The sequence below is a fragment of the Diachasmimorpha longicaudata genome, chromosome 11 (genome assembly GCF_034640455.1).
Source record: "Diachasmimorpha longicaudata isolate KC_UGA_2023 chromosome 11, iyDiaLong2, whole genome shotgun sequence".
NCBI classification, from domain to species: Eukaryota; Metazoa; Arthropoda; class Insecta; order Hymenoptera; family Braconidae; genus Diachasmimorpha; species Diachasmimorpha longicaudata.
This window is the reverse complement of record NC_087235.1, coordinates 1,818,876-1,834,177: the sequence shown is the minus strand read 5'-3', so window position 1 is coordinate 1,834,177 and position 15,302 is coordinate 1,818,876. Positions and strand designations below refer to the sequence as shown.

The window sequence follows — 15,302 nt, the reverse complement described above, 5'->3', positions numbered from 1 at the left end:
TGGTTGGGTTAATTAACTGTTAACATAAAGTGTTTGTTTGCTTAAGAGAAGATATTTAATAGGGAAAATTATTTGTAGCAAAACCCTGTAAGTTAGGTCGAAAGATGCAGTATTCGCAAATTATCGAATATCAAGATACGAAAATCAATTGTTTTTCATCGAGTGATGAGCATAATCGATGTTTATGGACGTTATATCTGGTCACGCAACGTCTTATTATGCTAATCCTACTCTAAATAAAACAAACATCAATACTATCGATATCTCGAAACTCACTGATGCCGATTTCTTATTGGTTCCCGGATGTTTAAGGCGGCTAATTTGAATTCTGATCTCATTAAATTTTGAAATTTTCAATCATGATTCTTATAATTCCAGCGCACGTTCGATCGTGTATTGAACAAACTCAAATCTAACGGGAAAAATGTAACTCTTCTTGATCGAGTTTTCTACTTACCGTAAAATGATTAACCGCTAATTGTTTGTTACACTCATTCCAGCTGAGATGAAATCACATTTTACCAATTGAGTAGTCGAAGTATAACGGACTCGTGAAACGAGTGAGATAATTAGTCTATCAATGATCCAGCGTACAAAGAAGGGGATAGAGTAAAGCAAGATATGTGACCAATGTATGGACACGTGACCTCGACCCTTTTGAGTCAGGTTCAACAGCAGATCGATCCACTCGAGATACTCTAAATCGTTTTCGCTCCGTCGTGTTCCACCAGATTTCTAATCGTTAATTCTCTCTCTCTCTCTCCCTCTCTTTTTAGAATTTTCTTCAATTTTTTTTTCGTCAATTCCCAAATATTTAGTCAGCTATTTTAGAACGTTCATTTGACAATGAGACTAACTCTGTACCGATCCGGTCTACGAACTGGCACAAGGTACTCCATTGCGTAATTAGATCGGCGCTCAACGTCTTCCTCGCTGACTTCGGTCATGGGTAAAACTGATGATTCAGGTAGAAAGCTAAATCAATCTGATGGTATCGTTTCATTTCGTATTTTCACGTTTCATTATTTCTCGTTCAGTTATTCCGGATAATTTACTCTGAGTGTGTGTGAGCGTGAAGACATCAAGGTTTATTTTTCGCACGTATTTGATTTTTTTTTTAATTGTATCAAGGACTTTGCATTGTGTATCCTGTCTTGATATAATGATTAATCACAGAAGCTTATAGGTAATCTCGAGGGCGTTTTTTTATTGATCAATCTCGGGGGATCACGGTGAAGTACATGCGGATAAAAACTAATTGTACTTTTTTAAATCCAGCATTTATTATTTATAAAGCACTACACTCCGTTAAAATTTTATTCAAATTCGACGCAAATTTTCTTAGAGTTCTATTGGAATATTCTAGTTATTATGTGTAGTAATTCCATCGCAAATTATGTAACATTCACGTGTATGTTTTAACAAATCTACTGAGAATAAATGTATAATATAGTATTTTACAAAATGAAATTTCGTCAAGTAATTAATTTTAATTAAATCTAAGGAAATTTTAATTACGCCAATGGCAATACTCTAAAGGATGACTATGTTGCAGATGACCTTGAATGAACCCTTCCAATAATTATAAATTTTTCCTAAAATTCTTATTGTCTAGAATATCAAATGGAGATTAACCGAGAGAAAGACTAATTGCTATCAATCCATTAGGGCCAACCTTCACTACTTAGCAGTCTCTGTGAAAAGAGTTGGAATCATCAAGGATCCCAGCTGCTCCTGGACAGCAGCAAGCCAAACAGTTGGTCACATCCTTTGGCATTACCCTAAATATGTGGACCACAGACAGGAGTTAGTCAACAGTCTAAGTCAATCAAACTATATCCTACCTAAACTGAAAAGAAATATATCAAATTTATTTGTAAATATTTGAAGGACTGTAATTTACGAACCTAAATCGATGTAAAATAGCTAGTGAACATTAACGTCAGTGTAAATAACCCATTATACGGGCAACATCACTTTCGACTAATAAAAAAAAATGTAGACTAATTATTTAATGTTCATAATTATTGAAGATTGATTGAGCAGCTTTAGCTAGCAATGATAAGCGATATCCATCGACTTAGCTGATATATTAATCAGCGTAATATCAGCGTAGATTCGTGCATATTGAGTACCACCCGATCCGACAGTCACTACCGCAAAATGAAGCAAAAAACAGTGTTTCTGAAAAATGAAGTATAGATAGGGGGAAAAAATTGATGCAGGCTTTCTAGAACAACGTGTCCTTGATTCCGTGACTCCACGCCCACATCCGCGCGAGCGCACTTGTGTTACACCCGGTTCACCAGGGAATGTGTATCCGGTACATATTTACATTGTCCTTCGAAATATCACCAAAAGATGCACTTCTGTATCATCAAGGAGGATAACGTAACTCCAGGTGTGTAGAGTTGAGAATAAATTATATACTAGAATTATCCACAGCGCCTACGTGCCTTTTTGCCGTTGTGTCACGCAGTCTATTATAGATGTGCTTATTCATTCATATCTAACCCAAGTGGAAAATTGAGCTCAGGTTCAGATCAACGTCGCTTGAAACCAGACCTGAGGATAGATCGAAAAGTCATCGAAGAATTGGATCAGGTTTTGACGAATTGTGCAACAGCGTTTTTCGTGAGAATTTGATGGGATCGAATTGATCCGAATTTTTTGAAATCATTTGATCCAGTTTGGATGGTGATTGGTAGATCTATTCACGAATCTATTCGGAATGCTCTTATGCACTTACGATATGAACGACTGATCTATGAATCAATTCCACGTCAGATACCAATCAAATTAGTCAGACGATCACGTGAAGCAAAAAAGGGATAGATTGCGTGCGTTTCACAGCGTCTGTCCTTCACTTGCGTTACTGCGATCAAATATTAGTTCATTTATTTATAATGAAAATTTGTTTTATTTTAAACATTTTGTTGAATTTCTGGGGATTCCCCTAAGTACAAAATTCACTCTTTCTTCTCTGGAAATATGTTCTGGAGTTTTATTGTGATAGGGCCCGGAATATATAAAAAGGAGGAAAAGTTTTATTACCCGATTTTCTAAGGGATATTTGGCGACCAGAAGTAGCCACGTGATTAGAAGTAAAAACCTTTTTGGGGATGGAAATGTTCTGGTCCAAAAGGCCCCAAAATAAGGCTCTACTGTCTTTGAGTTTAGTCTGTCTTGAGAATCTGTAGAGTAACGCACCTCCTGACGAAAGTAAAGTCACAAATAGAGACTAAATGACTAGTGAATAAACTACAAACTGAAGTGTTGTTTATTACAATCCCATAATTCAATACATTGTTATAGAGCATTTTATCGTCATAAATTAAATCGATATCATGATAATATTTATTTATTCCATGTACACTCTACATTTTTTTCGGGGTTTTTATCGGGATATAATATTTCTTGATGATTCTTAGTGCCTAGACTTCTGTTCGACGGTTTCCGAAAGATTAAAAGTCTAATGTTCTAAGCGGGACTCGAACCCGTACCTCACTGGTACCGTCGTCCGGCCGAGCGTACGCGCCTCGTGATAAGTTGCCTTTTTATTTTTTAATAAATTCTCCATAAATGTCAATTTCGATAGAAAGAATGACAAGTCGCGATGCGCGGTAGGACATCGACTATGAAGATCCTTAAAGAGTTTAAGAACGTCAATCGCTAACCGACTAAGGTCGAGGATTACCGGATATTTACTGTTACCTGGATATCTTTTCATTCTAATTCTGATTCTCTTCAAATTAATTTTTTTTTGTTTTTTAAATTGTTCATTTCTTTGATGTTACAAACGTTTTACTTTGTTTTACATCCTCTCCGGCCTCTCTTAAACTTTCCTCCCCAGTCTCTCTTCTTCTTTCCCCCCGCCCCCTGTACCGCATTTGCCGAAAGGGAGGGAAAAACCTCACTCGAGGGACAACCTGCCCTGGTACAGTCGTCCTTTTGACAGGCCTACCGCTCGACAGTGAAACCGTGAGATTAAAGCGCTATAAATTTTTAAAATTTTGACCGCCGGTGCCCGGGATCGAACCCAGGTCGTTGGTTTGCGAGTCTAGCACTCTAACCGCACGGCCACTGCCGTCGGTTTTCTCTTCAAATTATTTGATGCCTAAAGGAGGTTAGGCCGTTTTTCTATTGAGTTTGAGAGCGAATCTCGGTGGTATCCGGTAGCTTAGTTGGTAAGAAGGCCCGAGAGTGCAAAAACTTTGGTCACTAAGGGTTTGTTCCTCTGGAGACATCATAGGAGAAATATATACCTTCTGCGTGCGATAACAAAGAATTAAAGTTTATAGCCAAATCGTTTGATATTATTCAGTAAATCCCTGTTCATAATCTAATAATTAAAAAATTGAGCGTATTTCATAAATGAGAAATGAGGAGATTATGAAGCTATACAACACTACCCGTGAGGAGAGGTGTCAAAAGGGCATATAAACAAGGAAATAATTCTGAACAGAAAAGTTCTCTGGAGCTGTTGGACCGGACGTGCCCTTTTCAAATTATTCAATGTTGAAGTTGAACCAATGGAGAGCTCGAGATGGACGGACGTTTATCCGTCGGTGGAATACAAGACTATTGACCTTATCCCCACCCTACGGCTTTAATCTCTTCAGGCTGATGAAATAAATGTTTGTTTTTCATTCTAAAAGCTCGGTCACGGATGCGGGGAACAAAATTACCGCAAAAAAACACATTTCTGCCTCTCCCACTGCCGAAACCATTCGAACCAAAAACGCTATCATTTATTTTACCGCCAGGGAGAGACAGGCCCATATGGTGGGGATAACACCAACACTTTTACATCTCACTCACCGATAGGCGCCCAGTCATTTCTCGCTCTTCATTGGCGCATCTTCGACCTTGAATAGCCGGAAAAGGCGGCTTCCGATTCAAAAGTTGCAAACGACTTTTCGATTTAGAATTAACCCCCTCAATTCCAGATTTAGTTTGGACTTTGGGTTTTGGGAGACCCTCTTCATTCTATATTCAAAAATGGAGGGTGAACGGAAGGTCCTATCACCCGGGGGAATTCATTGAATAGTGTTTTGATGGAACCGAAGAGGATTTTATGGGAGGGACATGAGGATAATGTGGATCTGGTGACCGAAAATGGAACGGTAAAAGGTCCTATATACGGAAAAATTTCATTAAATACTGGATTTATCAAGGGACATAGAATTTTATATAAAAAGGTCTATGTGTCGAACAGAGGTTTGAAAGGACATATGTACACACAGGATATGTCTAGACGCAAAATCGATTAGATGCAATTTCCGAAAATATTTTCTATTGATTACCATTTTCATTGGCTTACATTCACATAGACAGAAACATCTTAAAGTTTTTAATAATAACAAGCATTTATTTTGATGAACTCTATGTAAGGAAAACTCCAGTTAATTGAGAAGGAACTTAAATCATCAGATTTTTGTAAAATTGCCACGAAAATGAGTGCTTTGGCATTGTAGCACCATTTTTATGCAATTTAATGAGTTTCTCATGCTTTCTGGTCGAATTGATATTCGTGGATATTGGGATATGGGTGAAAGTAGATAAATAAATGTACCAACACAATTAATTACTTGAACTTGAACTCTTTATTATTGGTACGAGGAAGGCACGACTGACCTAGAGGATCGGTGTCCAGAGACTGAATTCTTACTATTTGAAAAACATTTATTAAAAGACAAAAACAAGAGAACGTTTATGACTCCAGAGGACAGAGTTTCCTTTGAATACCACATGTGCTAAGGATTGGAATGCTCTCAAGTTCAGAGCACAACAGATCATAAATTAGTCCTTTTCTGGAGACTCTTTCAAACACATCATGAACCTTGTCGAGTGATTTTCGAAGATAAACAGAAGAACTGTCTTCTAATTTTCCAACAGTGGAAATTGTATTTGAGGATGAGTTGAGAAGGGGATATATACGTTCTGAATATAATGTATAATATATAATGGACAAAATAAATTAACTGTTTCCAAGTATCATACCATACCCTACTCTACCTTCTATTATTACGCCTGATAATATAACATTAATTAGGAATCAGTGTCAAGAATCATGAAAATCCCATCTGAAGGTCAAGTTCAAGACGTAGACCATATTCTATGGTACTATCCAGGATACAGTCAACAACGGTTAAGCCTCTACAACAAACTGGGAAACAAGAACTGCACCGGATCTCACATGAGAAAAAAAATCGCCGACGAATATGACTATAAGCTCATGAAGGAAGTTTGTTAATTAAAAAAAATGTGAATTACAAATCTAGCAAATTATGTGTTGTAGGGAAAATAAATGTATACAGAAAAGCAATGTAATATAATCACAGTGTAAATAACCTACATTATAGGTTTCATCATTAGAAATAAAAAAAATCATGAAAACATATTCTTATCAGAGATTCATAATTTTTAAATTGTTTTCATCAAAAATATTTCATGCTTCGGTTGAAACAATTGATTTAACTTCAGGAGAATCAATAAATTTCTTTTAGATGTAAACTCGAAACTCCTAGTTTTTATTTCTCAAATATGTTCATCATGATCATTCAGCCACCGGTATTTTTTACTGACCTTTAACACATCTACGTCGGCATCTGTCCTCCGCATGAATTGCAAGAGTTATTGATAATTAACAACTGGGAAATTTATTCTCTTGCCATAAAAAAAAGTTGGCATTTCACTCAACCAATTCTGAATTCCAGACAACATTTGAAGAATTTGGGTGACTTTGTAGCTGTTTCAAGCTGCATAACACGCTAATGAAATTTGCGTAACTCACATACGTTTGCAGCATAATCAAGGAATACGCAATAACCCAGAGGTGATGTATACGTGTCTCGCCAATTCATTCGTGTGAAGTCATTAGAAAAATTATACTGGACCACACCTCCTTGGCAAGGACAGATTTTTATCTCCAACGATTATGCGAATTCTCATTTTTTACATTCGATTGATATCGCTTGTCATTATAATTGTCATAATGACTCATTGACCCTAAAATAACAATAAATAAAACAACCACCTGTTTTCATTTCAATGTTGTTTCTTCCTCCAATTTTATATTCTTTAAAATTACCACACGATTGAAAATATTGTTAAGATTTTGTAATACCAAAACAATAAAAAAAAGTTGCTAATTTTTCTCTTCAAAAATGGGATTGTCATCTCAATCACCAAGGGATGGTTTATAACAGTTTCACTATCTAAGCTAAGAAGAATTAAAAAGTTTGCTTTTCAAAAAAAAGTAATGAAAATTATTAAAAAAATTGAATTTATTTGACTGAAGAATAATTTTTAAACTTAATTTATTATGTCAATCAATTTATTATGTACCAGAAAGCGACATCACGTGTAGAAATGAGTTTTCTGGGAAGTTAAACAATTTCATTTATTCATGCATAAATACGACGCCACCACGACAGCTAAAAAATAATGATTATGCGTGATAACACATTAAAAACCGGATCAACTTATTACCAAGCTTTTACATGATTGCCCATCTTGATTCTACAGTAGCAGCAGCAATAGCAAATCTTTTTACGAGCAAGTTGGAATCTCCATTCAGCTATTTAAATGACTCTCTTTAATTGACTGGCCTCTCATATACACGATACACTCGTATTTTGCAGACTTCACCTCTTTTATTTTATTTTTTTTCCAATAAAACTCCTACGTTGAAGGTATTGATCTCCAATCTTATTGCCCCTCAAGAACGTAATGAATTAATAGAGAAACTTATAGGAGAACGCGTGTTTTCTCCATATGATGTGAAGGTCTTCCTCAGGGCAATAAATATTCGTATGATTACAATAATTGATTTATTTTTCATAAGAATTAAAACTAATGTATAAGCCAAGATCTTTCTTGTAAATATCTATATAAAATGGTTTAAATGCTTTTAATAAAAATTTTTTTTTTAATCTTACTCCCTAGGAGAATCGTCTCATGTAAAACATTTGAAGAAAAAGTAGAAAATTTTAAAAATACAAGTTTTTTGTTTGAAATATAAATTTTGAAATATAAATGCTGAATAGCCTTGATTTTAAAATTTCTGTTGCGTAATGTTATGGACAAATTACAAATACAAAATGCAACTAAAAAATACGTCAATATTCTTAAAGTCAGGCTTTTTGTAATTTTTTAGAAATTTTTTGCACTGGTATTTTCCATTCTCGTGACCTTGGGCATTATTCCGCAATTACAATGTTTTTCAATCATCTCTTTCTGTACATCATTAAAAAATTACAAATATCGTTGTTTAATTCTAATTTTGTTCATTGGAAACCACGGAGTTTTTCTTTACATGAGGGGTATTGCGATGGAGGTCGGAACATCCCTCTCTGCCTTAACGTGCGCGGCGACCATTTGGGACTCGAATGGTTCGTTGCGCGTGCGCTCTGGGGCTTCGGGTGTTTTCGGTTTTGGGGATGGCTGAGTCTGTGTTTGGGTCAGAGTGTATATAGTACATCCAATGTGAAAGCCACGTTTTCTTGTTGATTTCTAAATCCAATAATATCAATCAATATCATTGCAATCTTAAATAAAAAATCTCAAATAATTGGTGATAATCCTAGACTGAACGGTCGTGTTCGCGATTCTACCTATATTTATCCGCGAACTTATCTATATATCAAACTAAATATCAACGTAACCTAACCACCCGGGCAATCCTCCGGGTATCACCACGTGGATATTAACCCCACCATTACCTCGTGATATCACATGTCAACGTTATATTCCGAATTCAAGATTGGGATCTAACAAAATCTAACTTTGATTAAATCAACATTAATTTAAGAATATAAGTGTGTGTGTGTCAGTTGTGTGGGCTGCAGCCAAACTATTGTAAAACCGTTATTATTAAGTTAATTATTCTCAGTCAGTGTATCGGTTAAAATATACTTTGGGTTGTTTATGCCGCAACGGCTTTTTCCCAACTAAAAAATCTGTGTGAATTTATTCTTATTATCCAAATATTCATAAAAAGTTCTCCGTAAAAATTTATTGCAACTGTCATACCATCTAGGGTATGACAGTATAGTCAAAACATTTCATGGTGCCTCCTGTGAGGTTAGAGCTCACGAATCTTTAATTAACAGCTGACTGAGAGTAATTAATAGAAATAAGTAAAATTACAATCGCATTACCAAACATCACTCTCAGCCTGCGGGATCTACAGCCTGGCGGATCACTACCAACAACTAACTTCAACAAGATAAGTTGAACAATTTTATAAGTTCAGCGTTATTACAAGTCGATTTCATTGTTTTTTTAATTAACTTCATAGCAGTTAAACAAAGAATTAGTCACGAAAGGTTGGAAAATCAGACGGTCAAGATGCTCACCGCGGAGCAAATGCAGCGCGTAGAGAGTCTACAACAAAAAATAAGCTCCTTCAGAGCACAAGTAGAAAAGCTCGAACGGTATATGGAAAAGAGTCAGGTCGATGCCACCAACGCTAAGTTGAGGCTCGATGATTTAACTGTGTTGTACAACGGGATGCAGGGGTACAACGAGGAATTAGAAATAATACAACCGGATAATCCACAGCTTATCGCCTTTCTCGGGGTTGAAAATCGGTATTTTGAAGTCGCCAGCGCGGTGACAAAAATTCAAGGGCGAGATCAGACTGTGCTTAAAAGCACGCTGAATGCTAGCAGCGTGCTTATCACGGAACGCCCAGCGTTGGCCAAGGTTAGTCAGTTCGATCCCAGCGAAAAGGATTATCCTAAAGCGAGGCAAACTCTGTTGAATTGGTATGATCACAAACGGATCGTGGCAGTAGAGCATTTGAATGCTATTCTCGATCTCCCGAAAATTACCAAACCATCAGCGGATGAGTTATCATCTCTTTTGGACACGGCTCGTCACCACCTTCACATTCTCGACGGTCTAGGCGCTAGGTCAAGTGATGATTTTATCGTTAGAATCATTGAGCGTTGTCTTCCTCCGGAAACTAGAAGCAAGTGGCAGGACAAGTTAGAAATGGATGAACTCCCCAAACTTGATAACCTTTTAAAGTTCATCCAATCAGAAATTTTTAAGCATCAAGTCTTGGAGCTTGACGACCAAGGTGAGAGTAGTTTTCGATGCTTCAGCTAAAATGTCTACGGGCATTTCTCTCAATGACACGATGTTGATCGGACCCACCATCCAGAACAACATTTTGAACAAGTCATCCGGTTTCGTACACATCGGTATGTGATCACGGCGGACATGGAGAAAATGTACCGGCAAATTCTCGTTCATCCGGAACACCGACAGTTCCAGAAGATTTTCTGGCACCATCAGGGTAGAATCAAAACGTTTCAGCTGAATACTGTGACATTCGGCACAGCAGCTCCCTGTCTAGCTATTCGCACTCTCCAACAACTTGCTCGCGACGAAGCTCACGCTTTTCCCCGTGCAAGTAAACTTCTTCTTAGGGATTTTTACGTAGATGATTTTATCTGGGGAGCCGATAACCCTGACGAACTCATTACCATTCGCGACGAAATGATCGCTCTGTTAGCTCGGGGAGGATTTGCTATCCGGAAATGGGCTTCCAATCATAACGCGTCTTTGGATTCTATCGCGAAACACAATTTCGATTTGGACTGTTTGGTTAGGAATAATCCGAGCCAAAAAACTTTGGGTATCATTTGGGATGCTCAGGGCGATTTGGTGTGGTACACGATTCACCCAATAGATCCCAACACAGTTGCCACTAAACGCAAACTCCTATCCGAATTGTCTAAGATCTTTGATTCATTAGGATTATTCGGCCCAGTAACATTATTCGCGAAAGTGTTAATTCAGGACTGTTGGAAGGCTAAGGTCACTTGGGATGAGTCGCTACCTCAAGAGATTCATACTAAGTGGAGAGAACTGGCTCTTCAGCTTCCTGTGTTGCATGAAATCACGTTTCCTCGGCAAATTCGAATACCAGGCTCATCACTGAATGAAATTCATGGTTTTTGTGACGCCTCCAAGCACGGATACGGAGCTTGTTTATATCTTCGATCGCGCGATTCACACGGAGAAAGAAACCTCAACCAAGACAAATGTGCCAATGGTTAAAGGCACTCCTTTTGATCGACTGAAGCCATTTACTGACGCGCGTGGACTCCTTCGCGTAGGAGGACGCTTGAAAAATCAGATTGATCTTTCGATCATAAACATCCCATTTTGTTGCCCAGCAAACACCCGGTCACGGATCTCATCATCAAACAGATACATCAGGCAAACCTTCATATCGGTATTCAGGGCACTCTGCATATTTGTCGTTCCAAGTTCTGGGTTTTAAACGGGAAAAATCAAGTGCGAAAAATCGTACACCATTGCATCGAATGCATTCGGCAGGAGCCGCGGTTAGATCACGCGAAGTTGGCAGATCTCCCGAGTCTTCGAGTCAACGAGGCTCCAGCTTTTTCACGAACCGGTGTAGATTATTTCGGTCTAATCCTGATAAAAGAGAAAAAGAATCACATCCGTATGCCTTAAGGCATACGGATATGTCTTCGTTTGCATGGTGTCCAAGGCTCTTCATATTGAACTCGCCACAGACCTCTCTAGCGAGGCTTTTCTAACGGCGTTTCGCAGGTTTATCAGTCGGAAAGGCGTTCCGGAGCACGTGTGTTCGGATAACGGTACCAATTTTGTGGAAGCGGCCAAAGAGCTTCGGGAATTGTACGATTTCGTGGATTCGTCCAACTTCACGGAAGCTTTCGGATCTTACGCGTTATCTAAACGAATCGAATGGCACTTTAATCCTCCTTTATCTCCACACTTCGGTGGCATTGGGGAAGCAGCTGTGAAGAGTTTTAAGCATCATTTGAGAAGAGTTATCAAGGATCAAAAGCTCACATATGAGCAACTTAATACTTTACTCATAGAAATAGAAGCCATATTAAATTCTAGACCATTGTACACTCTTTCAGCTGATCCCAATGATCCACTCGCTATAACTCCAGCCCATCTCTTAATCGGCCGATCTTTCAATGCATTTCCTGAACGTTCTCTTTTGCCAGTTCCAGATAATCGTCTATCTATTTACAACTTTATTATCAAAGCCAAATAGGACTTTTGGAGTAAGTGGTACAAGGAGTGCCTTCATGAAATGCAGGTCCGACAAAAATGGCATGATTCTACCGCGCAGTTGAAGGCCGGAGCAGTTGTTCTTCTCCTTGAAGATGCAGTAGCGTGTTCCCGATGGCCGCTGGGTGTGATCCTCGAGGTGTTCCCTGGGAGTGATGGCATCGCGAGAGTAGTATCAGTGAAGACGGCCAACGGGGTTTATAAACGAAATATTACGCGTCTCTGTCTATTACCAGTTATCTGAATCGAGCTTTGTCGTACGGATTCTAATCCAGCTTGTATTGTTCCATGACTAATCACTATTAAGTCGTATCGCAACTTCTGCTAGGAGAATGTTTAATTCCAATGCCGTTCATTGGAAACCACGGAGTTTTTCATTACATGAGGGGTATTGCGACGGAAGTCGGAACATCCCTCTCTGCCTTAACGGGCGGAGGTTCGGCCCTCTTCGCTTCGGCCGGGCGCACACGAGTGTCTCCGGCGCGTGCGCGGCGACCATTTGGGCCTCGAATGGTTCGTTGCGCGTGCGCTCTGGGGCTTCGGGTGTTTTCGGTTTTGGGGATGAGGCTGAGACTGTGTTCGGGTCAGAGTGTATATAGTGCATCCGAAGTGAGAGCTACGTTTTCTTGTCAATTTCTAAATCCAATAATGTCAATCAATATCATTGCAATCTCAAATAGAAAATCTCAAATAATTGGTGATAATCCTAGACTGAACGGTCTTCGCGATTCTACCTATATTTATCCGCGAACTTATCTATTGTATTGTATTGTATTGTTTTTCCTTTTGATGTTACAAACGTTCCGCTTTGTTTTACATCTTCTCCCGCCTCTCTTAGCCTTTCCTCCTCTCTTCTTCCTTTACATTTTTGTTCCCTTCCCCTGCGGTGCCATGGGACCGACTTTTTTCCCCAACTGCACTGCATTTGCACATGAGTAGAGGGAAACCATGGAAAACCTCTACCGTACAGTCGGCCGGTAGTGCAGGGTCCCAGTGTACCCTTCCGTCACACTGACTAGAAGGGTACACTGGGTCTCCACACCCGTGCCTTCCGCGCAGTAATTTTTGAGCGAGCGAACGGTGTTCCTAAACGGTCACCCATCCAAGTAGTGTCCCAGCGAAACGCTGCTTAGCATCGATGATCGCCGGAGCAACACCGCACTCGCCCAACCATTACAGTCGGTTCGCGAACTTATCTATATATCATACTAAATATCAACTTAACCTAACCACCCGGGCAATCCTCCGGGTATCACCACGTGGATATTGACCCCACGATTACCTCGTGATATCACGTATCGACGTTATATTCCGAATTCAAGATTTGGATCTAACAAAATCTAACTTTGATTAAATCAACATTAATTTAAGAATATAAGTGTGTGTGTGTCAGTTGTGTGGACTGCAGCCAAACTATTGTAAACCAGTTATTATTAAGTTAATTATTCTCAGTCAGTGTATCGGTTAAAATATACTTTGGGTTGTTTATGCCGCAACGGCTTTTTCCCAACGAAAAAATCTGTGTGAATTCATTCTTATTGTCCAAATATTCATAAAAAGTTCTCCGTAAAAATTTATTGCAACTGTCATACCATCTAGGGCATGACAGTATAGTCAAAACATTTTAATCGTCTTGAGTTGTACTGATTCGGTGCAGATTATCATGCCATCGGTCGAGATGGAATTTGTTTCCATTGATTGTTAGCTTTTCAAGGTTTCTATAAGCGTGCACCTGTCACACGTGAGCGATTTACGAATCAACGACCGTACACAGTATTACGCGAAGGTGAAAAATAACTCAGTTAAACACTGATGGAAAAATAATCTGATACGAACGAAAGAGTTTCCTGCATTTTCTCATCATGTCCTTATTTCCCATTTACAAAATACCGTCAATTCCCCAAATTCTTGAACAGAATTAGAATGAGAGCAAAAAAATTCCGTTTCAAGCCAGGCGGGAATTGAACCCGGGTTTCCCAGTATCTCGCTGGACAGCCTTTCCGACTCACCGACCGGATGCCACAGGAATCTACTTCACCAGAAACACCTCCTCTAGACATCACATCAAATTCGAAGAGAATTGGAATTAGAGAGATACCAGCGCCACCCCGACCGCGGTGCTGATAGCGGTTCGGCTTGTGTTTCTTCATTTGATAATCGACTATCGATAATAACTGTATGACATAATCGATTATCTCCATGAAATCCGTCATATACGAGTATTGACCTGTGTCACGTTTTATGTAGGATCCAAAATGCTCTAAAGCCTGAAACCCAGTTTCTATTCTAACTACACAGGTCCGTACTTACTTCACTAGACTAATGAAACGATTAGGCTTTCACTGCTGCCAATAGTCTGCCTCTTCCGCCATTTTTCCGAGACTCATGTTCTGCAAAGTAACTCGGTCAGTTCCAAATTACCCTCTGAACTTTCAGCACCTTTCAGGTTATGGAGTCTCAGTGAACGAATAAAATTACTCGTGAGCAGTAATTCTCCTTCCTCCAGTTCTCCTTCCCCCATAGGGATTGCCGAGGTTTGACAACAGGGTCAATCTTGGTTGGCTGTAAACTGTCAAACTTGGAATTTCCTAGCATGAGACTGTCTTCAACCGATTGCAATGTCAACCTAGGGGCAACGTTATTTTGATGTCATGCCGATGCCCATAGAGAGCCCAGTTCATAGCCTGGTTCAAGGTAGTCGCCAGGTAGGTGTTGGAACTTTCTAGAGTCGATCTAGTTTCAGCCAATGATCATACTAATGGAGTCATAAAATTATGGAAAATTCAGTGGAGTCGATTATTTTTTATTTTTATTTGCAAAATCAAGAATTGTCTTAGGTTAATGGTTGATTAATTTCAAGTTTATTAATTAAATGGACATCATCTGCATGACTTAATGTATGCAATACAGAGTTTTTTACACATTATGTTTAAGTGTTTGATTTTTTATAGCCATAACTAGACTTCAATTTAAAACCATTGATATAAAGGTACCAAACAGTGCTCAGATATTTATCATTATTGCAGTTTCAATTCCACAAATTTTCTTCTAAACAAACCACGAAAAAACAGAGAAAATTCACAGTGTCTTCTGACATCTATTTAATTTTCTTTAATGTCTTTATTTATGCAGTCAAACTTATTTTTTTAAAACAAAAATATGCAGTTCCTTCTTACTTCTTCAACACTCAGGAGTCTTCAATATCCTAA

At 38.7% G+C, this 15,302-nt stretch overlaps 1 protein-coding gene across 1 annotated transcript; it reads left to right on the top strand.

Moving 5' to 3' along the window:
* Positions 1-11,524: 11,524 nt before the first annotated feature.
* On the top strand, positions 11,525-12,076 carry LOC135167530 (uncharacterized). Its single transcript, XM_064130814.1, has one exon. The coding sequence runs from the start codon at positions 11,525-11,527 to the stop codon at positions 12,074-12,076; it is 552 nt and encodes a 183-aa protein (XP_063986884.1).
* The last annotated feature ends 3,226 nt before the right edge of the window (positions 12,077-15,302 follow it).